Source organism: Zonotrichia albicollis, chromosome 2 (genome assembly GCF_047830755.1).
Source record: "Zonotrichia albicollis isolate bZonAlb1 chromosome 2, bZonAlb1.hap1, whole genome shotgun sequence".
NCBI lineage: Eukaryota > Metazoa > Chordata > Aves > Passeriformes > Passerellidae > Zonotrichia > Zonotrichia albicollis.
The window spans coordinates 93,813,663-93,839,562 of NC_133820.1; the positions used below are offsets into that span (position 1 = coordinate 93,813,663).

General features: G+C 39.1%; 1 protein-coding gene across 1 annotated transcript in view; it reads right to left on the reverse strand.

Moving 5' to 3' along the window:
- Positions 1-766: 766 nt before the first annotated feature.
- Positions 767-25,900, reverse strand: part of EFNB2 (ephrin B2) — a 43,940-nt gene continuing 18,806 nt past the window's right edge. The window contains exons 2-5 of the mRNA XM_074535688.1: positions 22,020-22,303; positions 5,474-5,566; positions 4,605-4,718; positions 767-3,011 (exon numbers count right to left, since the gene is read on the reverse strand). Of these exons, the coding sequence (XP_074391789.1) occupies positions 2,629-3,011; positions 4,605-4,718; positions 5,474-5,566; positions 22,020-22,303 (874 nt within the window). The 3' untranslated portion in view covers positions 767-2,628. The remainder of the gene's footprint in view (positions 3,012-4,604; positions 4,719-5,473; positions 5,567-22,019; positions 22,304-25,900) is intronic.

Consider the following 25,900-nt stretch of genomic DNA (forward strand, 5'->3'; position numbering starts at 1 on the left):
TGTAGCCAACTGATGAAGCATAGATATGATTTAATAAAAATAAGGATCAGTAAGCCCATCTTTTCCCTTCCCCTCCCCCAAAATAAAATCTTAATGACTTACAAGAGAACCTTGTATGGATAGATTCATAGAAAAGAAGGGTTGTTGAAAAGAATTACATATGTACTGTAGTTAGTCACCATGGTAACCTTCCACAGAACCATGGGTTGGAATTTTTTTTGTTTTTTGTTTCTCTCTTTTGGGCCAACATCCCAACATTATCTTCAGGTTCAGAAAACAAAGCGAGTGATCATTTCTATGACAGATATTTTTCTTTTCTTTCTTTTTTTTCCTTTTTTTTCTCTTGCAGGTGCTCACCAGAGGTCTGAGAACCCTAAAATGCTGTTGCTACATTTTCTTTCCAAATCAGAAAGCGAAGTGTTACCATAGTAACATGACTATGTTAGAAATGTCTATTTGCATAGCACATATAAAAGTAGAGGTTGTTTTTTTTTTATTTCCTCCCTAGGGTGGGAGCTTTAGGGGAATAGCCACGCTAAAGAGAAAACTTTAACCTGAAACCCCCCCTCTACGAACCTCAAGAAAATCTACAGAACACATCAGCCTGTAAGGCAAGGGAAAACACAACACAGAAAATAAATGCCGGCACATCTTGTTGCTGTTAAATATGTGATGCAGTAACACTGAATTCCTGATATTTTGGACCTTATATTTTCTACTTTCCTCTTACAAGATGCTTTGGAATTTTTTTTAACTATGCTCCCACTGGTGGTTTAGGATAGCTGTTTTTTTTTTTTTTCAGAAGTAGTTTATTTTTTAAAAAAATGTGCGCATATGCATACATATATACATACATACGTATGCATATATACTTATATATGTGTGTATATACATAGACACACACACACACACATATATGGAAAATGATGACAAGTTAAGACTATGCAATTGCCGCGAATGAATTTCACATCTTCTGGTGTAGATTCTGTGCAATCTCAAAATATATATTAGTAAAAAAATCCAAACCAAAAGTAAGAAAGAATGAACAAAAGAAAAACTCTCACTTTATATCCCTTGTGTTCTATACACCTATTATAAATAAGACATATTTTCCTTCTCCATCTCAGTGTCATAATTTGTTTTTCCCTTACGGACTGCCAGAGGTTTGCCATATGTGCTTTAACTTTGCAACTGAGCACCAATGAACTGCTGTGTCAGTCAGTACCTACACTCACTGTGCAGGGACAGCACTACAATAAGCCAAAGTGCCAAAAGGGTCAGTCACAAAGAAATTCTGCCTCACTTTCAGAGATGAGCAAGGTTTTGTGGTTTGTTTTTTTTTTTTTTTTGTTTGTTTTCCCCACAACTTTATCAGTGATAGAATTATAGCTCATTTGACCCACTGGCTTATAATCATCGTAGGCACTTGGCTCTCAGTTGTCTTCTTAAATGCTTTCCCTGTGTTTAGTATAATGTGATCATATAGCAGCTGAGTCTGCTTAAAAGTCATCCAAGGCAGACTACGTTTTTGCTACAGCTTCAAAGCTGTTTATTTTATTGCCAGTACCACAACAGCCCTGCCCTAATACATCCTCAGTGGCCTGCTATTGTCTTGTCTTCTCCAGGCTTGTTCACTTACTAACAATACCCCTTTGTTCTACTGTATTGAAGGTACTATTTTTTTCTGCACAGTGGTATTTGATAACCGTGAATTCCTTCAAATGCAGCCTTAATCCACTGCACATGTTATTGTGTTTCCTACTTGCCTCTTAAAACTTAGCATACCAAAGTGCTGTGCTACCTAAATGCATTTTTTTTTCTTCCCAGCTTCTATTTCTGAGGCAGCAATATTCAATTGCAACCTCAATCAGCCCTTCCCTCCACCACCCAGTCCTGCTCTTGACTTTGTTGACAGCCTAACTTTTTGGCTGGAAGGCTCCTTACTATCAAACACAATTTTTATAAATGCATTACCCATTCGAGTGAGGCTGCTGTAGCAGATGGATGGAGTGCGGATCTCCAAACATTAATGTTCCATTAGTGATTCAGGAGGTGGAGTGAAAGGAAATCTTACGTGAAGGATGGCAGAGCCCCGGATAACAGAAACAAATGGAACAGTGACGGACTAAAAGCAAGAGAACTTTAACAAGTCTTACTTAGACACCAAGGTCTGTGTGACAAATCCAGTACGCACTGAGAAAGACACACAAAAGTCAGAAGATCGCATTTCAAGCTTGATATATCCTAGAGCACCTTCCCAGGATGCCTAGAGCTATTAACATCCACGGATTGCTCCATCTTCCCTTGGCTTTTGTACATGCCTGAATGCCCACAGCACATGGCTTTGAGGATGATGAATGTAACAAGAGTACAGCAATCAGAATGGGCATCTTCTACAGAAAAGTCTTCCAGCTTTTAGTGAATACTTATTCACCGAGAGAGGGATTCTACAGACTAGGTAAGCTGTCCAGCTCACGTCGGTTCCTGGAGAAAGAGCTGTTGCCTTCTCCCCCCTGTGCTTAAGTCAATGCTAGCGCACAAGGCGTCATCACAAACCCCAACAGAAAGCATTTGACCAGTGAGTTTCCTCTACGACTCAACTGTACCACAGAGCTGGTTGTGTGTTCCTCAGACCTTGTAATAAATGTTTGCTGGACTCTGAGGAGGCATCTCTTGAACTATGTACACCGGATGTCCATAGTCGCCGCTGACCTTTTCATAGTGGGGGCAAAAGACACTGTCTGCAGTCCTTAGAGGAATGATAATGTCACTGGGCTCAGAACCATTGTTGTTGCCACTGCGTTTTGGGGTGGCTAATGTACTAAGTGATAGAGTTGTCGTGTGTTGCGGGGAATGCTTCCTGTGTCTTCTCCGGTACTTCAACAAAAGAACCACCAAAGTGATGATGATGACGATGAAAATGATGCACCCTGATGCAATCCCTGCAAATAAGGCCACCTCTGAACCCAGTATACTGGAATGCCCAGCCTTACTGCCATCTGTGCTAGATCCTGGAAAGAATGAAAATACAATAGACAAAAGTTATTGCCATCCTGTGACCCATTTACGTTGCTTAAAAATGTGTAGAGTAAGCAAGACTGGAAGAATTAACTGACAGCTAAACTTTGACAAACCAATTACCCTGTTAGATAGCTAAATGCAAACAGCCGAAGTCAGCAATCGATATAAAGCAAGACTTTGTGCCTGTTGGTCTCACTTTTGTGTTGCTCCCAAACCACCCTGTTTCATACATCATCATCCATCAGCAGCGAGAACTGTCACTGACAAGGCAGCCTTTGATGCACACAGCATCTTTTAACAGATGCAGGCCAGCCCCAGGCACAAGAGAGGGGTGGGATAGGACTGGAAGGGAAAATAACACAGGGAAATGACAATTCTCAAACAACTGGTACTGTTCAGCTGTTCCCTCTGCTATTTTATCTTGTGCATATTGATTTAAGTTAAACCATCCTTAGTGCCTCTTTACAGGGACTCCTCTTGCTTGGAAATGAAACTAAGGAGCTTGAGGCAGCATGGGAGACAGGCAGCATGGTTAGGGCATGTCTGTTAGTATTAACTGACATTTACTTAAAAGAAAACAATACCACACATTTGGTAGTCAGGCAAAGCTCATGTGCTGAACAGCCTGTTGAATATTTGCTGCTTATCACATCTTCATATTACTTGTCACAAAAATTACATGAATGCTCATTGACACTTTTTCACTTCTAAGTTTGAACATATTTCCCTCTCTTGATATTCACTCACAATGGAAAAATGATACAGATGCTATATTCACATAATTGTTAACTCTTCCCACCAAAGCCTCTGCAGGGATCAGCTGAAGCCACTCACTGTACCAAAGATTCACTAGCCCAATAACTAAAGACACAGCTGGCAAGGAAAACTTGTGGCCTTTTTTGAGAAACCCAGAATCAACTGTCAGCAAAGGTTTGCTTTGTAACATTATTAATTACTGAATTTTCTTCTGGACAGCTTGAGTCTTAAGAGTTAGGTTTTCTCTTGTTTACCCTATGAGTGAAATCCATCCTGAAGATATTAGTTTTGATATCTGTATCTATTTATTTTGTTTAGATAATTATTTAAAAAAAAAAAAAAGCCCCAAAACTTTACATTTAGTAGAAGACCAGCCATACATGTCTAGACTTCATATGGTCAGCTAAAACATCAGGACATTAATTATAGATGCCCTGAAATAAACTTTATAAATGGCTGTCAAGAACCACTTGATAATGTATTATGCGGGAAGAGAAAGGGACTCGTTCATCTGCCAGAGTACTAACTCTAAGGCAGCACTGACCACTGTAAAGCTGCTTAGCAAATGCCCTATCCAGAAATTTTCCTGTAAATGAGAGACACTGTGACATGACGTAATTAACTTCTACAGCAGAGTGGAAGAGGGGAGGGAGCAGCTGCTGCCATAACTTGCAGCTTCCACACACTATCCACCGGGGCAATCACAACTGGCTTTTGCCTCATCTCATGTTGAATACATTTGCTTTTCTAGGAAGTTAATAGTAAAATAAAACATTTGGGGACAAAGGAGGAGAAGACGCTCCAGGGCAAAGCCCCACCACACCTACCTGAGTGGTCCTTCACAAAGGGGCTGGTGGTGGAACTCTTCCCGTTGGTGCCAGCTTCCTGCTCGGGGCGCCTGGTGGGATCCGTGTACCGGGGCTGCCCTGCTGAGTTGGGATCTGGGGAGAGAAAGAGGACTCATGCAGCTTTGGCACTTAATGGTATGGAGCCTCACAAGCTGCCTCTAGGTACCTCGTGAGACACAAATGGTTTAACAGAAGAACCTTTATGCAAAGGGCTGGGAGATATAAAAACGTAATTTTCCTTTTAAAGCAAAATGGTTATATTAGTTATTTCAGGTTTAAATTGTGAGGCCATCTGCAGAAACTATAGGGTCTCCTGTAATTGGCAAGAAAAGCTTAGCAGATGACATTTCAGTTTAACTGAGGAAGTTGATTGACTACTAAACCAACTTCTACTTAGAAGAATAATTCTTTCTTCCTGCACAATAGGTTATCTATATGTGAAAAGAGACAATGAACAAAAACCTCTCTGTAATCAGAATTCCTAACAAGCAAACTATAGAAATATTAGCTTCCCTCTTTTCATGTATTTTAAATAATTCTGAGCAGCAGAGTTGTGGCTTTTGTTTTTAAAATAAAAATAAAAATGACTGAAACACACTACTCCCAGGTGACCTTTCCTTCTAGGGATCTCTCCAATGAAGAGATCTTATTACACCAACCCTCCTTCTGTAGAAATCTGTCAGTAGCTGAGGAAGAGAAAATAGGCTGTGCTTTCAGACTATAAGGGAGGAATGACCACACTAAGGCTCGACTGCCTCTCTGCTCTACACTGCTAAAAGAAACCTGGAAACTAAAAAGGACATTGAGACCGATCAAAGTGATTTCATGAAACAGCAGATGGTCTTTACCTTGTCCAACTTTCATGAGGATCTTCATGGTTTTTGTCTGGCACACCCCTCCCTCCTGGTTATCCAGGCCCTCCAAAGACCCATTTGATGTTGCTGATTAAAAATAAAAGAAAAATAAATAAAAATAAAAATAAATAAAAATCAGGAAATCAACAGGCAAAGTGATGTGAATATGAGTGTCTGAAAGCAGGGATCTTTCAATCTACCAGGACCTGTTTTTGTTGCTCGGGCTGACCTATGGAAAGTTGTGAAATGTTGAAAGCCAAAGGAATGAATACACTGGTAAGCTGTACAATATATACAAATGGAGGAATGTGTTATCAAGGTTTCAAATTTACCCAGTAGCCTTTTATTTTCCTATGCACAATTGACTGACTGACTGACTTGGACAAAAACACACCATCTTGCTAAAAAGGTGATGGAGTCAGCTGAAAAGGAAGCTCTGGCAGGCTCAGAGGAGAAAAGCACTGAAAAAAAATCACTCTTTTTTTCCCCCTCCCAACAATATCTTTATAATCACCACATTACACCTGCTTCCTCTATTACAAATCTCCTGCTGGAATAAGTGAACGCATACAAAAGACCCAGGTGAAAGCTAAGATTCTGAACTGATTGGAAAACCATTTAATATTTTAAAGCACAATCTCACTTTTCTCAGCACTGAGGAGCCTCTGCGGGGGCGGGTGGCAAAGGGGAGCACGCTCCACACTCCCAGGGAAACCTTTCAGCTCACACAAACAACGGGCTGCTTTCCCCTGTGTCCGTATTGTTCTGCCTTATCTAGGTGCCGGCCGGAGCCACGCGATCCGGGCGCAGGCTGGCACTGCCTGCCGTGCCATGCTCCGCTCCCTTGGAGAACCCACAGGGCTGAACCACGGTGCATGGGCGCGCCGCTGCCGCCCCAGCCAGCTGCTGCTTGCAAAACAGCTGCTGGCAAAGGGCTCAGCAGCTCCTCCGCAGCTGGCACTGCAGCCACTGCACTGCACCAGGCCGCCGGCCACCGCGAGCGGGGCACAGCTGCAAACGGTGGGCTCTGGATTCCCCATGCAGGAATGCACCGGGGGCTCTCCTGCCCTGCTTGTCCTGAGGATGGGAATTTCACTGTCATTTCTTGGAGTTGTTCATCTGAGGCCCAAAATAAACTTATGAGAGGGCGCACTGGGCCGCCAACTGGAGGAAACAAATGGAAAATGGGACGACAGGGAGCTCACTGCTTGGCTTGCCGTGGTAGTGAAGAACTTAAGCAGCACATGCCTCCCTCTGCCCCTCTCCTTTCAGCTTGTGGGCTTTACACTCTTCAGGTCTTTGTTTTTAATTCTCGCTCCTTCTCTTTCACCTTCCTTGGGGATTTTCTTTCAAATGCAGTCTATGTATATTTCCTTTTTCCTTCACAATGTCTTCCTACCCCCATGGCAGTATTTTTCTTGCTCTAATCTTCTCTCTAGCCGTAAAGATATAAACCCCATACTGCTGAACCCTGCTTCCTAGCCTTTGATCTGAGTCTTGTTTTTGTTCCACTTCTGACTCTTTTGTGACCAACTCGAATTACAGCCACCATACAAACTTCCCAAACTGCGCTTTCTTTTCCTAAAACTCCCCTCTCCTAATACGTGGTCCCTCCCAGTTCCTCCTCTTGTTCCCTCCCCCCCGTAAAAACATGACAATAGCTGTATGGCAAAAAGACTTTTCAAAATACAAAAGAGCACGTTGAGTAATTTAAGATAAAAGCTGATCTGAAATGTGTCACTGCATTGCCAGGCTTGGAAAATAATGGAGACATATAGTTTTGTTTTCTTTTGTTTTGTTTTTTTCCAGAGGGGAAAAAAAAATCAATACCAAGTACCCATCCTGGACATAAATCAAACGTGTCTTTGCTGAAAGTGTTTTTTATGATCTATTTGCCAATGTACCAGCACAAGGACACAGAAAAAATGCAGTAAATAGAAATACCAAAGCTGAGCACCAACAGAATGTACAAATAATAAACACTGACTCTGTCTTGTGGTTTTGTTACTTGATTCTTTTTTTAATCGAGCCAAAGGGAATCACATCTCCTTAAACACCTTCTACTTCATTTTAGTTGACTAGAATGCTGCTTCTTCTAAACCAATGCCTTTTTATTCTTTAAAGGCCTATCCACTTAACCCATGGAGCAGGAGACCTCAGGATGCAGAGGATGCAGTCTGACCTCAGCACAGAATAAGAAAGTAAGTTGAAAAAAAAGAATGCAAAAATTACTTCAAATACAGTCTCCAAATGGGAAGACCCAGATGTACTATGAGTCTGGTTGTGTGCCTACGCCAGCACAATCCACCTCGCCTGCTTGCTAAAAGAATGCTTTCAGAGCTTTGATGTCAGATGAATGAATTTGCAGAAGTATTCACTTTTTCCACAGTTCTTCAAGGGATTTTAGGAAAGCCTACGTTGTAGCTCAGAGTACAGACTGCTACGTCCTGAGGAACAGGGAATTTTCAAAGAGAAGCATTTCAGTGACAAAGCAAGTTTCCTTCTCAGCTTTTCCTGTAATTAAACTGACAATTACCCAAGGCCACTGGAGGAAATTATTTTTTGAAATTCATTAAGACTACCGAAATACAACCTTGCATATCCCTAGTGTAACAGGAAGAAAGTGGGTAGCTTTAAACACATCGTTTTAAGCTTTGAAAAGCTTCACTGAGAAAAAGAAGTAATCTGGGACAGCAGAGAAAACACAGTTTCATACTGCTAATGTCCTTTGACAGTGCAGTGTGCAGAAGTCAAACAAGGGAGTGAGTATAAAATATTCCTCAAACACTTCTGTGGCCTTTCTATATTGATTTCCAAATGAAAATTACACCCACTGTCATTTTAGCTCCTCCACTGCATCTACACCTCTGTGGGAAAGTGACCCAGAACTTGCAGCTCTGCTCACACTGAAAGGATATTAAAAAAAAAAGTGCCCCCGATAGGAGTTTTGGGTTTGAACACAAATGTAACACAAGTTCCTGGTACCCAAAATGGAAATGCTATCCCCCAGTGTGTTTATATAATCAGATTTTAAACTTTCTATCCAATTTATTCTTGTATGCATATATATATATATATATATATATATATATATATATATATATATTTATATATTTTTATATATATATATATATATAAAAGAACAAGGTTTTTTTACATTTTGGTCTAAATATGGATTTATTTTAAAGTCAATTACTTAGATGAGTTACCATACAAAGCCCTCTGCTAAGAAGACTAAATACTTAAATATTAACATTAATAAGCATAATGATTAATATGAAGTTTCTCATTAGTATGTTCTCAGGATCCCACACTTCACTTTCTATTAATACAGAACGTAGGAAAGTAGAAGTAAGTAAAATGCTGCTAAACAGGTAGCAAAATATTTTTAAATCTTTTGATGGTTAAATACCTCTGATTTTCTGAGACCTGTCCTGCTCCACTGGTGTCAACTGCAAAACTAATAATTACAGCCAAAACCACATTAAATTATTCAACAGTTTGTCTATACCTAAAAAACCCCATATATAATTGTGCTAAAATCTCTACTAATTTGAAGTCTTTCTAACAAAATTGTAATAACTTATAGGCCATTTTTACAGTAGTTTATCACTGTCTGTCTGCATTCCTTGAATACAACACCAGCTGCCATTTTATATGGAATGCAAGTTTAGCTTTTCAACATTCAGAAAACACTTACCTGTTATGAAATTATGGTTTAAGAGTCCTGCTGATACATACTTACTTTAGAGAAGCTAGTATACATTTGCAGGTTCATAACACACTACTTTAACATCTCCTCCTCCATACACACGGGAGAAATTAAATTATTCAGACCAAAAAACCTCATTCTGATCTGCCTCCCCCTCTCTGAAATACATGAACTGTATAAAAACAAACAAACCCCCCAACAAAACAAACAAATAAACAAAAAAGGCTGGACCTCATGTAAATCAATATATAATGTTTTACATTTATTTGCTTTTAAAACTCCGCAAGTGCTGTTTGTTGTACAAAGTGCATTAGTCATAAATGCAGAGGCAGGGAGTCAGTGAGCACAGCAGAGTCAGCTGACAAGAACAGTTCCTGGCCATGATTCTTATACAGTCCCCATGGAGAGGAAGTAATATTACATTTTAATATGTCTTCATTTGATTGTTATTACTCTGCCTCCCAGGAGGCCACGCCACTGCATGGAGCATGGCTGTTTTCAACCTACCAGGTTGGTAACATTGCTCTAATCAGACAGAGAATTAAGCTGCTGGATTTGTGCCTGTATATAGCTTTTCATTCACAAAGAGATTAGAAATGAAGGCACAGTCACAAAAATTCAACTTCCTTCACTCCTAAAAACTCACATTAGTTACAAAATGAAAAAATGCCATCACAATTACTTTAAACAGCAGCAGACAAAAATCTCAGCCTTTTAATTCTGCTATACTTATTACACACAGTTTCATGTTTTAGGATTATAAAAAACATTACCTATTTGCAAATTAAATGACGTATGCTTTGAACCATCACAACTTTAAAACACATCTATTTCTAGAGCTTGAACATGAAATGGACTACATAGCTGATGAGAGAAAGGATCATTGTATTTAATTTTCCTGTGAAAACTAAATGGACCTTAAACCACAGACTATAGGAATAAATGAGTGATGTCAACTGATGGGCAAGGGAAAAATTGATTCTGTCCCTCCTTAGTGTGTTGGACAAAAAAAAAAGTCATTTGGCAATATAATAAAGACACATCTCTGATGAAGTCATGAAGAATTAATTGCTGCTGATGTGGATCTTTTAGTAGCAAATTGAGAACTACAAGTTTTTTAGGGGCAGATCAGTAGTATCCAACAGTAGTGATTTTCACAGTTTTTGTTCATCAGATACTGCTTGAATACTGCATCAGAAAATAAATTTCTCAAAATCAGAATAAAATTAAATCAAATAAAACTACCCATTTCTACTTTTCCCCTGCTGTGCTTAGAAAAAGAATGAAAAAACCAGCAAAAATCCACACAAGCTTTAGATCCAACAGCAGTAAGAAGTTATTCTTAAAGCAAAGTTGCACTCCATCTCACATGCACTCTCAGGATTACTAAAACATGAAAAGTTTTTGAGAGTTTTTTATTTTATCAAGTAATAGAACACTACTTTGGCCAGGCATGCTCTGACTATTTTCATCTGCTTTTGGTCCTTTTAATGATGTTCTTTAGTAAAGCTCTGAAGAAATAATTCTTCTTTTCCATAAATTTAGATAATTTTTGGGAGAGGTTTAAGAACACCAGAAATCACACACTGCAAAACCACAACTCACTGATCACAACAGGGAAGTTGTTTCGAAACAACCCATGGACGAAAGAACAAGATAGCTGAGAGAATAGAAAGTGTTTTAATTAAATGAAATTTAATTCTGCCCCCCAGTAACAATGCCAGATCTGCATGGACATCTGAAACAACAAAAAAAAATTGTTCAGGCCTCTCACCAAAGAACAGGTAAACTTGGCACACATTACTTTGGGTGAGCTGAAAAATATTTAGAGAGAAGAGAAGAGAAATATGCTAGTTTCAAATACTAGCAACTAATGCTTTCCCTTCTCTTGTAGTGATGAAAAGATTGACACTGAAACCTTCACTTTAAAAAAAAAATAAAACTGTCTTCTGAAATTTAACTGTCAGCAGTCCCAAACCTGTAAGTACTAAAACCATGAGTACGAAAACATAAATTCATTATGAACAGCTGAATGGAATGCTGTTATGTGTTGACTGTTTCTTATCAGCAGACAATAAAATCAAAACTTTCTACTGATCTTCTAGAGACAAAGAAATGATAAAAAAACAAAAAAAAACCCAAATAACCCACCAAAAAACCCAACAAATAAAAAAACCTGATGAATTTGCCCAATATAATTTAGGACTCCAAGATTGTAATGAAAAATGTATAAAAGCAGCTTACCAATCATTTTGGTTTTTTCTAAAGTCTGTTTTTTTTAATTTGCAAAGGCAAGGTGGCAGAATTTTGAGGAGTTTCTCAGCCTAAAAACCGCTCATTCTACCTTATTCCACACATTGTTTCAAACTGAGATAATTTTTTCCCTTAAACTAGGGCTCATGGAGTGTTTATAAATACTCCTGATGTCAGCCTTTTTTCCCCTCTATACATATATGAGGCAAAACTTCAATAAGAGGCAAAGGACAAGAATTCTCTATTCTTCTTTTTCACTTTACATTCTTGCTTTTTAAATTAAGTCCTATACTGTGTATCTCAGGATTTATCTATAAACAGGATCCACAAATTATATTCTCTACAGCAAGTAGGCAGCAATGCCCTCTCCAGTCAAGCTAAAACCAGAACAAAATAAAGCAAAATAAAGAACAGGCCTCTTTTTGCCAGGAAGAAGCAAAGGCTCTGCAGCAAAACTTTTAATTCACTTTTCTAACCACTGCTCTGAAATGTGTCTTGTCCAACTGTGAATAGCACGACCTGAGGTACTTAGATGGGACTCATGATACAAGGGTATTTATATAATTCCCAAATAAAAGTCTCCACTTGTATTCATATGTTAAGAGAGGGACAGATTCTATTCCTGTTTCAATGTTTTTTTTGAGGGTGCAATGCAGAGGACACAATCAAGACATAGCCAATTTGTTTTGTACTGTAATATACTTTGGTATGTACCAGCTGTATGATTCCACGGACATCTCTGGAAATCCACAGACTCTCCTTCCCACATCTCATGCCATCCAACAGCACAAAACAGGGAGAGAGTTGTAAAGTTTCCTACAATCAGAATTATTTTATTAATTCCAGGGAGGCATGGCACCAAGTAAGAAAAATATATGCGGTAAAAAAAAAGTTGCTTATGTCAACAAAGTCCTTCCATAAAGGGAAAAAGAGACAGTGAGAGAGCCAGAAAATATAAATAAAAGCTGTGAATTCTGACTGGTTACTGCTGCCTATCATTTTAAAAACACCACCACCTTCTCACTGAGTTAAGAAATACCACAGCTGAAGTGTACTGAACAATAAACTATTTGCTGAATTATTATCCATTACTGAAGGTCACAGGTTCCACCCACCCACAACAAAATCCTACTTGCTTTACTGCTGTCAAGTGCACTGCCCCTTTCCAAAACTCCCTGGGAATGATTTAGAGATTACATAAAAACAAACCAGAAAAGCATCTCAATACTGCACCACTATGAACGACGAGTCTTTCATTACAGTTAAGCATTTCTAAAAGAATTTCAGTTCTATATTTCACATACTCTGAGAAATGTTGTCAGATAATGATCCACTGCACACATGGTTGCTTCTAGTTTACATAAACAAATTATATATTTGTGAGTGCTGAAGTAACTGTGGCAGATGTAAGCCCACTAATTATGATGTATTTAGTGTATACCCAAAAGTATGCATCTAAAACAGATTACTAGTTAGTTGACTTCACCATTCACAAACAGGTATTTTATGCAAATTTATCCTCTCTCCCAGCATGCTACTGAGAAAAGCTTCTCATGGATAGGGAGAAGTGTCTCCCACCACCACAGCAAGCTTTGCTTAACAGTTCAGCTGAACAGAACTAATAGAATTAGTTAGCATTCAAGTTACACTGATTGTTGCTAATGACAAGAGGGCTTGCTGGAAACAAAAGCTTTAGCATTAAATGAGGACCTACTTTCTGTATCATACAAATTCAACGTCACTCTACAAGGATGTTCACCTGCCTTGAAAATCTCTGGTTTTTTGTCTGTGGCACTTGGATAAGAAAGGGTTATAGTGAAAGTTCATATTAAATAAATAACAAACCTCTTGCTCAGTCTACTGTCACTAATTGCATGCAATGATATTAATGACCCAGTAATTGCTATACGAGTAGCACTGAAGTGGAAAACATCATTTTGAGGCAGAGTTCATCTCTAGGTGGTAGGACTTCACCAGTGACTGAGTTAATGCCTAGTGACAGTTTAGAATATAACACTACAGATGAGAAAATGTGCCAGTCTCACGGTTATAACAGTTTAGATGGACATGATGTTATTTGCTTTGACCACACAGAGTCTAGGAGTAACCCCAATAAAGTACCACAGTCAGACTTTGCCCTGTAGATGAACCTCATTCCTTTCAGGGGAGATGCTCCGTACTATAACAATCTAGAGCAATTTTCCACATGTTTGCTTCAATAAAAGAATACCTTCATCTCCTGCTTTTACATGTAGCACAACAAAAGTGTGCTTTATTGCAAAACACAAAAAGCTATTTACATCATCTAACTATCCTTCAGCAACACAGAGTTTGGCACCTTAGTACTGAGATCAATTATGATACTATTGGATGACTGTACACTTGGCAAAGATGATCAGAAGTTAAGCACTGTTTTGACTGGAGTATGCTTATGTTTGTGTTTAGAGCTGTAAAATACCCACAAAGTAAACCTTAATGAGGGAACACTGCAGAAATTAAGCAATCTGAATTTCCACGGTTCTACAGGACCTCCTGTTCAAATACTTGCCATTAAGAAATTAAGAGGTTTAGCTTCTTTAGAAATTATCACATAGGCACATCTTGGCTCATTTTAAGGAACTGCAGTGGGATATGCTAATTCTGCCAGCATTTGGAATTTTGGAAAGTCACAACTAGACCGCGAACTGATACTTTTAATACTTATGCTCACAGAGTTTTTAGAAGTTAGTTTAGTAGTTATACTTATGTTCACGGGGTTTTAGCAGTATAACATTATTTAGTTGTTTGGGGCTTTTTTCCTGTTGCAATGAAAATTATTTTGTTAATGTCTTGACTCTGCTAGTGAACCTGCTGTGGCAGCCTCTGGATGGCCTGTGGAATCAACTTCCAGCAAAGGCTGCGGCCAAACACATGGAAAGCAACTCTGCAAAAAAGCCTCGAGGGTCCTGGAGAACACCAAGCTGACCACGAGGCAGCAACGTGCCCTCGTGGCAAAGGAAGGCAGCAGCTCTTGGGCTGGATCTGTAAGGGGCAGCGGGTCTGGGGAGGTGATCCTTCCACCCCACTCTCACCTGGTGAGGCCACACCTGCAGAGATGGGGGCAGTCACAGGCTCCCCAACACCAGACAGATGTTCACTCACAGGAGCAAGGGCAGTAAATGCTCATGGAGATGATGAAGGAACGGGAGCACCTGCACAGGAGGAGGGCTGCATCCTTGGGGATCCTCAAAACTCAGCTGGACACAGTTCTGGGCAACTGCCTGCAGGTGGGCCTGCTTGAGCCAAGGTCTGAGCAGGGGATTAGATGAGCTCCAGAGGTGCCATCCAAACCAATCCATTCTGGGATTCTGCAATCAGCTGGGCTGTTGTGGTCTAATGCATTTATGTGCTAACATGAAATGCTTGAAAAACAGATAATTTTAAGTTTTCCTGCCAGGATCTGGATTCAGAGCTCTGTTTCTCTCACAGCAGCCCAGTGAGCACATAAGGACTACTCTGCTGCTGCGGTTTAGTGATTTTTGCTCTTCATCTACCGAACAGAAAACAGATAAATCATGCTAACAAAGATCCAAACATGCTTTTAAAAACCAGCCTTATCAGCTTAATATGGACTCTTCTCCAAGAACAGCTAAGACTACCTTAAGCCTACCCCTGCTTTTACTTCCAGAAAAATTTGCTTTATTTCCTTGGGACTGAAAAAAGAAACTGGAAGACTGCCCATTAGGGCTTAGTTTTATAGTCTGATTTATCAGAAATAAATCCTGAAATATTCTTCATCCAAGGTTTCCAGGATGGACTGAAGTCAGGAAAGAAAATCCAATTTGACATTTAACCCTGGTTTTCAACCGTTCCAGACTTTTGTTTTAGCTAATGCAGTTTTCAGACAAAAGTACATTTCCCTCCATTGCAGCTACGTAAAGACTTTAATGAGACAAACAATTTCAAGTCTTTAAAATGAGTTTCATTAAAGTCTTTGTAAATCCTCATGCAGCTCCTCATCTTTAATTTTAGGACTTCAAATACTGCAATATGTAACACATATGATACAAGCAACTGTATAAAGTAAAGAATAATCATTCCACTTGATGAGCTAAATGATCATCATCCAACTTATGAACAAAATAGAAATTAAATGTGTGTAGTGTGGTAGTGCACTCTCAGGTTTCAGTTTAGACAGATATTTTCTTCATGCTTTCCTCATAGCATGGCACATCTCTCCAATACACAACACCCCCCTGATTTAAACAGTTACTCATATCCTGAATATAAAGGATAAAATACACACTCAGCACATTATTTTTCTTCATGCAGTCCTTTTAAGGATGTTTATGCAAATCTAAGAACATACACATTTTGGAGAAGATCAGGGTTTAAGCTTTTTTTTTTTTGCAAAGCACTACAAATGCAACACACATAAAGACTTCTAAGGGAGAATGTTGTATCCTTCTTTGTGAATGTATTGTATTTCCCGTATTTATAAACTGCTTCTGAGGAACTATGAAAGCGAGATATACAAATAGCAACTAAAACTATTAAACAGCTTCTTATGAAATTTTAAAATCTGTTACATCCATGAGTATTTCCTGAATAATTTTTTCTTCCAGTCTGAACAATTATTCTTCATTTCCATCTGATTCCATATCTATTCAGAATACTTGCGGGGGTGTGGGGGAAGATAACTGTATTTTTTTTCACAACATGCCATAATTAAAAATCTGAGAATTCCTATCTTTCATTTCCCTCCCTTAGGAACAGAGACATAATAACAGATTTCCTGCTGAACTATCTCTGTCTACTTTAAAGGAGATAAACGATTGGTATTGCCTAGGTAATGGCACCGAATATGAACAAAGTCCATCAATATAAAATGGCCTTATTCTCTTACAAGACCTGTGTGGTCTGGGACAAAACCCCAAAGGACCACGACTCCATTAATCCTGCAGGCCCTTAGACTCTGTTAGAAATCTGAAGCTGCACAGACAGTGATTTTTCTCTCTAATAATATTATTTCTATAAGCTGTATTTATATTTCATTCAACAAGGGCTAAGTGGTATTGCTGATACATCCCTTAAAAGACTCTTCAGCAAAGTCAAAGACTGACCTCTGGATATCATTTTACACAAGGAGAAATTATTTATCTAATTTTCTGAGGAAGGAGAAGGAAAGGAAAGAAAAAAGTGATCTTTGTGCAAACTGAATCAGAGTGACTATTATTGCACTGGCTTTCATTAACACCATCACCACCGCCACAAAAAAAAAAAAAAAAAAAACAAAAAGCCCTAAACCAGTAGATTTCTGGACCACAGACTCTTTAACAGAAACCAGGAAAAATGTCTTTGCTGCAAAAAATAAAGGGACTGAATTTCTGAAACAGTGTTTGTTCCTGCTTTGGCTAGTTTGGCATTAACAAAGGAAAACCTGTTTACTGTACCCTTTTGGGCAGCTTTCACTAGGTGATTTGGAGCTTGCAGGGAGGGGACTGCAGGCTGAAATCTGCCTCAGAATTTCAGAATTTTTCAGAATGTCCAGCCAGACAGATTAGCCAGCACTTAAACTGGTCAGAATACTAAAATAACATTTTAATGTAAATCTGTTTGGCCATGCAAAGAGATTTATTCTTCCCAGCTGGGCCATATTTCAGGGCACAATCTATATTGTCCTTTAATATGTTCTTCCTCAGACAGTTATTGCCCTTTAATTGCAACAGAATGACAAAGTGAAAACATAAAAAGCCTTGTGATTTTTTTCAAACACAGCTAATGCTAAAGTTTCAGAATGACTGTTTTGATTTTAAAAGCCACAGTACTATTAAAGCAGTTATCCAAAATATAGTGCTACTAGCCAGTATAAACCTTTAAATCAGTCAGGGATCAAATATATATAAATATACGTTTTTTAATTTAAGCCAGAAGCCAATTATGTAAGTGGGTCATTTGAAAAAAAGTTGACAAAAAAACATTTAAGGAAAGCTGCATATTCAATTTTGCCAACGTCAAAGCCAATGAGCATCATTAGCTCAGCAAGCCAGCTAATGAGGTCCAGGCAGAGCAAGCCTTATACAGGAATCTTTCAGAGAGCCATTCTGTAGCCCCTTCCCAAGTCCCAAGTCACTCTACTACAAATTTGGAACAGGTGAAGCCTTCATTGCAGGTGACTTGTTTTTTAATGTTGATGATGTCAGCCCATAAACTTCACTTATGCAAAAGAAGAGATGGCGTGAAATACGCGCTCGCTTGGCCGAGCGACCTATGGAGCCGGACGGTGGCTGGGGAGGCAGGCGGCACTGCTCCCTTCCCTGCGGCACAGCTCCCCCACAGCCTTCCTTCCTTCCCCCAGAGCTCCCCCAGCACAAGCCCAGCGTATCACCAGCTGCTCCAGGCCCTCTGACTAAAGGCCAAGTTTACTGGGAAGGGCTCAGGATGACTCCTGTACACCAAGAGTAAACATCTTTGGCATATGAAATGCACTTGAACTCTGCTAATGCGTCTCTCTCACAAACAAAAAGAATCTGCATCTGAGAGGGGGTACTGAAGCAGTGACACCATGACCCAAGTACTTGCAGATCAAGTACTGAGTATCTCCTCAGCAGCAAGAATATACTCACTGCTTTTTCTGAGCAATTCATAACAGCAGAAAATTATTCCCTAACCATGCAAAGACATAAAAAGACTTTTAATGCAAACATCAGAGTTGCAAATCTTCACACCCTTCTGCTCAAATCTGCCCTTTACGTAGATATTTATGTTGTTGGGCATGATGCATCTTCTTCCTTCATGCATGTGATTAAGGACTTCCTTAGAGACTTATGATATGTTAGCTAAATGGTCACATATTTTAGGATACTCAAACATTAATACTTCTGAGATCTCAAATACATTTGACCTTCTCCAGTTCTGCTGAAAAGAAATCAGGTAACTGTAGGAAAATGAATCTATTCATTTCCCAGGAACGAAAAATTGATGATAGCAAAGAAGAGAAAAGCAAGGACACTCTGTTACATCATTTATTCACTTTCACAATCCCATTTAGTATTGTCTTTCCAATTACTGCTGTTCATAGAATTAACTCTTTGGATACCGATAGTCATATTGAGGAATATCTTGCCAAGAAATGAGTTACCTTTTTTTTTTAAGTACCACTAAATGTGAAAACAGATATGAGAAACTTACCCACACTTTTACTTTTTAAAAAACTGGGAATTGTGAAATGAGAAGATTTTATATGCCTAGGCTTAGGGAAGCACTCAATAGAAAAGATCTCCTTCTGCTATACTTTTCATGAATACATCTGGGTGATATAAAAATTATGGCTTGAAGAACTCCTGTGCAATCATATGTCTCTAAAGGCTGCTTCATCCTGTGTTGCAATTCCTCATCCCAAAATGACTAACCCCCTAATATGAATAGAGATTTTACTGTTTAATACAGCTCCACAAAACACATACTATTACCTTAGAAAAACAAACTCTGTTTTCAAATAATGGCAAGATGATAAAGGTGCGTGGCGATGCACAAAACATTTAAAGGGCTGACAAGAGCCTGCCAGCATAAACAGCGTGAGATCAGGCTGTAGGCGCAGCCACAGCAGGCGCTGCAAAGATGCTGAGCTCAGTGAGCTCTTGTGTTAGGTTTGTTTGATGCCACTTAGTTCAGGGAATGCAAGATCCTAAAATACTTTAAAACCAAAAGCTGGCACATAAAATGCATCATTGCCTTCATTTCACAGCTTTTCCACCCCTCAAAAAAAACCCAACAAAACAAGCAAGGCAAAACAGAGGGACGGACGGACGGACGGACGGACGGACGGACGGACGGAAGGAAGGAAGGAAGGAAGGAAGGAAGGAAGGAAGGAAAAGAAAGAATTACAGGTCTGTGAATAGGAATGCATGCAAACAATTCAAAGCCTGATTTGCATGCATGACTAAGATGCATTTTATTACTTATAAAAATGACAGCAACTGTCCCGACTACCAGAACTTGCACTGACAAGGCTGTGTCATGAGCTTTTGAATACAAACTAATAAAACCCTATCTAGCTCCAGTACTCTCTAAAATGGTGTCCTAGCTGAGCACTGGCCTACTTTTCTATGCCTCTTAGTGCTTCTGAGACCAGCATCACTGAGTTTCTTGTTTTCTCCTTGAATGACAGGAAGGTGAGGGTTTTAGCTTCAGGATGGCTGGGTTTTGAAGGGGGGGGGTGCTTTTTTGTCCAGCCTATTAAAATGTATGGGTACCCTTGCTGAAGCTCAGTCAGTATGCTAGAGTGATGTTAGCCATTTGTTTATGCCACAATGAGTAGGGAAAAATAATACCCTGAGGCACTGCAGTATTACTGCTAGGGCAGTGTGATTTTTGAGGCATTAGACTGAAGGCTGAGTAAGTTCTTTCAACCAAGTTATGCTGGAATCTTCCAGGAAATGCAATGTCTATTATGTCTTATTGCTATAATGAAATAATTACACCAAACTAATGAAAATGAGACGTACTTAATAATTCTCTGGGTAAATCCATGACATAGATATGACAGAACTGACAGTGCATCAGAAAGCTCCATTTGTGCCCATAATTTTCAGGTAATAATTGTAACAGTGCCATTTGTTCCACTACAGTTGGTCTTCTGTGGATGTTTTTAAAAGCAGCGCTAAATAATGAGCACATTTCCTCATTTAAGCCAAATATTTGAGCATGGTCATTTTTATGCTACACATTTTCACAGGAGTTACTGTCTCTCTATACTACTAACTATCTCTCAACAAGTATTTTTCTTGCTTTCACCCTGGTAAATATCTCACTGTATTTCAGTGGGAAGTTTGTCAAAGTTAATATTGTTTAAGTGGGATCACATTTTTATATACTCCCCAGCTAAACAGAGAAAGTGCACATATTTAGCAACCTTTAAAACAAAAAAATGGTGGTTTGTAGCTCCTGTAACTCTTACTTAATAATTTCTAAAACTAGTAATTAATATTAATAATGCAGTGAATTCTTACTTTAGCTGCTGCGACATACAACCTTGTTTTATAGATTACCATGTACCATTATGGATATTACTGGGAAATAAGCATTAATTTATATTGAATTAATTTCCATTTCCATTTCAATAGTACTTGATCAGAGCACTTTTCAAAAGTGCCAATATTTTAAAATCAGAAATTGAGAAATAATTATCATGGCCGACATTACATGAAATAATTATCAATCCTCCAGTTTTCAAGGAGGTGGCAGAAACACGTTCAGGGACTAATCTTTTAGCATGACCTGTTGTGACAGGACATGGGTTAATGGTCTTAAACTAACAGAGGGTAGACTTAGACCAGGAATGGTGAATAAATGTTGTACAGTGTCTGAAACACAGGAACACGATGCCTAGAGGTGTGGTACCATACTGGTCTCCATACCTGGGAACAGAACTCTGAGCAACCTGATCTAGCTGAAGATGTCCCAGCACACTGAATGGGGTTTGGACTAGATGAGCTTTAAAGGTCCCTTCCAACCCAAATTATTCTATGATTCTGTGAAATAAGACACACAAGTATCTAACTTGTTTGTAACTGCACAAAAGCCAGGTATTTGCAGAATTTTTTCCGTCACCTAATAACTGCGGATACTTGCTCGAGACTTAAAAAGTGCCCATGGGGCCAAATGAGATCCACAGGGCTTAATATTACAGTGACAAAACCTAAACTAATGTAAATTGTTGTTATACTGCTGAGGTCTCAGCTTATGCTAACTCCTGATTCACATCATTAACTTCACACATCATAAGTAATTTGAATCACTGAACACAGTGGCTACCTCCAGACTTGCTTTCAGACATAAATCCCTGATCAGAAACTCACACAAAGTTTGTACTGCTGCATAGAGCCCTGTGCCATGCATATCTGTTTAGCAAGCCAGGACCACGAAAAAGTATAAAATTCAAGACCATGCTAACTAGTCTAGGTTTTACCCAAGAACTCTCCTAGCTACTGTATGGACATAGTAGGTACGTTTTGAGGAAAGGCATGTTCCACTACAGGCCCTTACCAGTAACCCTTGTACTGACAAAACTGGCACCAAAGTGGCCAAAAGATGCTTCCTGTGAGAATCCCCAGAGCACCTGGAGCAATGGCTAGCCACTCACACAGGATGCCTCATCTGAGAACAGCTAGGTCACTGTGCTCCTGCTCCTGGCATAAGAGAAGCCAAGGACAAGGCCAACAGCACGGCACATTACCAGGGCTGTGAGCAGGAAACACGTCACAGTTTAGCTGCACACAACTTCTAATGCAAATACAGGACACAATACTGTGACAAAAAAAAAAAAAAAAAAGGAAGAAGAAGAAGGAAAAAAAGCCTTTTACAGGCATAGAAGTACAATCAATTGTGGTTTATACAAACCAAGGAAAAAAGAGACAGACCTTTTGGAAATCAGAAACAATATTGAAAATATACTGGCAAGAAATCATTTTCAGATAAAAAATACATAAACCCATTCATATTCCTCTTAGTAGTTTGCTTATAATACACAAGACAGCATGCAAAATAAGGAACAATTATATTTAAAAGAATGAACAACTGAAAGTTTGAACTTACATATGACGTAATAATCTTTGTTCTTCTGAAATTCCAGGCCCCAGAGATTAGGACTGAACTCTTGAAACTTGATGGTAAACTTAACATCTTGATCTGGCTTGGCACAGTTAAGTAGAGGTGTATTGTCCTTTTTAATAGCACAGCTATCTGCTTGGTCTTTATCAACCATGTAGACCTTATAATATTCATATTGGCCAATAGTTTTAGAGTCCACCTTTGGGCATATAATATCCAGTTTGTCTCCAATTTGTGGATATAGTACCAATCCTTGTCCAGGAAGGAATCTAAAAGGAAGGAAAGAAAAAGGGGGAATGGGGGAAGAGAAGAAAGATAAAATTTTAGATATTTAATAAAATTGCATGCAGAAAAGTAGCAACTGCATGAACAGACAGGAATAAACAGTTTCCAAAACCAAAATGACAGACTGAACAAACCAAATCTTAATAGCTTGGGCTTGATTTAATATCAACAAGATGTTTATTTAGATCTTGGAAATTACAGATGGATTGAGTCTTTTAGTCCTTATCCCAGTTTTGGGCACACTAGCAGATTTTACATCTCTCTCTGTCAGGCACTGCTGTTTTTTGCACTGCATTTAGCCATGCAGAGTGGCTAACACAATACCTGGTGAGCTATGATTCTGTTTTGCTAGTATTTCTACTATTCTTGCACATATTTTGCTAATTTTGAATATGGGAGAATGACAAAAATAATCTTTCAATCCCCTTGAACAGCCATGTGGGACAGGAAAAAATGTAAGACTAACAATATATCAACATGCTGATAAACATTGTTATATTACTAGTGTAACACAAAGGAACATCAGACCAGACACTCAACCAGGACCATGTTTACAGATCTCTGCGATGGACAGAGATCTACCTGATCACACATGCTTCTAAGAAAAACACTTATATCCAGGACAGTGCGATCATTCCACTACAATGATTTCTCTTCACAAATTCCACCATTACTGTCATTATTTTAGCTCATTTTGGATTTCTTTTTTTTTGTGCTAGTAGGTAAAGACAGGTGTGCTTTTTTTCTTATTATGGGAAGACTTCTTACACAAACTGGCAGGGAGCTTTAATATTTGCAGTTAGACACAGTATTTTGTCTTTCCTACTCATATTAATTAACAGGCAAACATGACCACTTCTTCATGGAAGAAAAATACAAATAATTACTTATAGTATTGATTCATGCACAAAATAAGGAGTCGTGTTCTCACAAGGACAAAAGCCACAGCAGGTTTGTTTGTTTCTCTCTCCATTAAGACATATTTGTTTCAATTAAGGCCAAGAAGTGCATGTTTTAGAACAACAGCCAGAAACACAACCAATGTACTCGAATGCACAGACCTAAAAGACTTTCTTTCCTCTTTTTCCTGCCTGCCAGCATTTTCCAAAGATCTTCCTTAATGGAGAATCGGCCTGAAAAACCAAGTGAAACAATTCCTGTCTAATGAACACCCTTCTCCAAGTGCTAATATTTAAACAGCACACGTAGTAAATCTAGCTTATTCACAGGCAGCCTTCCTGGAAACTTTAAATTAGAGTATCAAGGCCCACGCAGAACAAAGCTGTAGGCGTCGGTGACCTCCAACCTCTGGCTTGGCAAAAGGAGCCACCAGCATGAAGTACTGGTGGGGGAGAACCCACTAAATTAAAGCATGATGCAACGCCCCAAATTTCAAATCCATCATTTACAACTGCTTGCTCCACACAATTCAAGTTTATGATCTGTGCTAATTGAAGCAGGACTATTTTCACTCACAATGCCAGTGTAAGAATTATATTTGTTATGAAGCAGCACGTAGCAGGACAAAGACGCGTAATTACAGATTTGGGGAACTAGAACAATGAAATGTTATGGCAAGAAAAGCGACTGTTGATGTATAAATCACTGCGCTCTTTTGTGCTGTGCAGTGTAATTTCCAGACTGCAGAAACTGGGCTTGGCCACGGCTGTTCAAACCGAGATTGAAGTGGAGACAGGGCAAAGCTGCGCCTCCTCCTCCAGTTTTCAGACATGCCAAAGGAATGCAGCGACTACTGCCTCCGGAAAGCTGAAATGGCCAAACAAATGGGAAGGTGGGAATGCATCCTCGGAGTTACCAGCCCGCTGAAGATCAACCAGAAGCGTGTGTAGACATGGCACCTAGGGATGTGGTTTAGTGGTGAACACAGCAGTGCTGGGTCAACAGCTCGACTTGATGGTCTTACAAGTCCATTCCAACCTGAACAATTCTATGATCCTATAACTGAGGAGGATCCCAGCCAGCAAATTCCCAAGGGAGCAGCATGTAGTCTGATTTTGGCTCTCCTCAGGGATCAACTCTGACCAGGCAAAAACAAAGGGACAGAGTTTCCAAGCCAACCTGCGTCACCTGTGACTGATTTTACCACCTTCTCCGACCACAGCCCCATTTTAGCTTTGCTCCTGTGCAGCACTGCTGCATCAGGAAGATGACAATCACTCATATTCCCCCATCTGCATGCCAGGACAAAGGCTGGTCACTGTATGATCCCTCTGCTGCAAATACTTCTTCTTGACAGCAATTCTTCTTCACATAACAGGACTGTGTAATAGGAAACCTGAGATTTCAAAGAACTGAATCTTTGCTTGTAAGTTAATCAAGTTAGATTCCCATACATAAAAAATATGAAATTCTTAAGGTTAGATAAATGTACCTGTCCATCATTATCAATAATATAAGCTAAAATCTGCCCTAAGAAACAAAAGACACTGATTCTAATTTTAGACTTTGTGTGTATACATGTAGCAGCCACAGTATATGTTCTCCATGCAAACTCTGAGCACAAACAGGATGGGTTGAGAGATGGTATGCCAGGCAATCCTCAGAAACATCTACAGGAAAGAGGGCACACTTGTGAGCCTTAGTTTCAGCCAGGAATTGTCCCATAAAAGGTAGAGGACAGAACTGTCCCCAACAGAGAGTTAAAACTACATTTTACAAGAGCTTTAAATGCATGCACTTGTTAGAATTTATGGCAGGGAATATTCTTGCTATGACTCTGAAGTCTGTACAGTTTTAGAACTAAACTCAGTAAATCTTCTGCTTGAGTGTCTGAACTTGTAGGATCTAACGCTGATGGGATTAGGGAAGAAAAAAGGCTTAAAATGCAAGGATTAATCTGAGAATTTGATTGTATTGAAATTTTTCCACACTTTGCAGTTTTGATCGTGACCTTTGCTAGGAGAGATATTTTTCCAATTTACTTTCCTTATTTTCTTACAACAACAAAGCCCAAATATGGATGGAGTTAATAAAAAAGTTTCACCTCATGCATTTCAGTTCAGCCACAAAACTTACAGTGGCTGATTAGTCGTAGGCATGATTATTATCCCTGCATTTGTGTAGTACTTTTGCTACTGTACTTTTTATAAAGACTTTAAATCATTTGCTGGGTACTAAGCATTTTCTGAAGCTATTTATGAAATGTCAGGAGGATCAAGACTACTGTTTTATCATCCTATTTTTGAAGACCTTCTATGGGAAAAAAAAAAGAAAAAAGAAAAAAGAAAGGACAATGTATATTCAGCCTTGGTGAAGGTTAAAAAGCATCAGAATTAATCCTGAGTCTTCATTTCTTCAACACCAGCAAGTGTTGATGTTGTCTTAAGTATTCCAAAGTAGCATCAAGACTGATGAAATATTTGCAGGATGGTGTCTATAAAAATTAAGTTAACAAAATGGCCTTAAAAGTCTGATCAAAATGTGCCTTCAACTAATTAGAAAGCTTTTTTTTTCTCCATGTCAAAACAGAGATATAATACAGATGAAGCAAGGTGTTTCCAAAATCCTGGGACTGATCCTGTGGAGGCTGTTACTTCAGTGATGGCTTGGGACAGTGACAT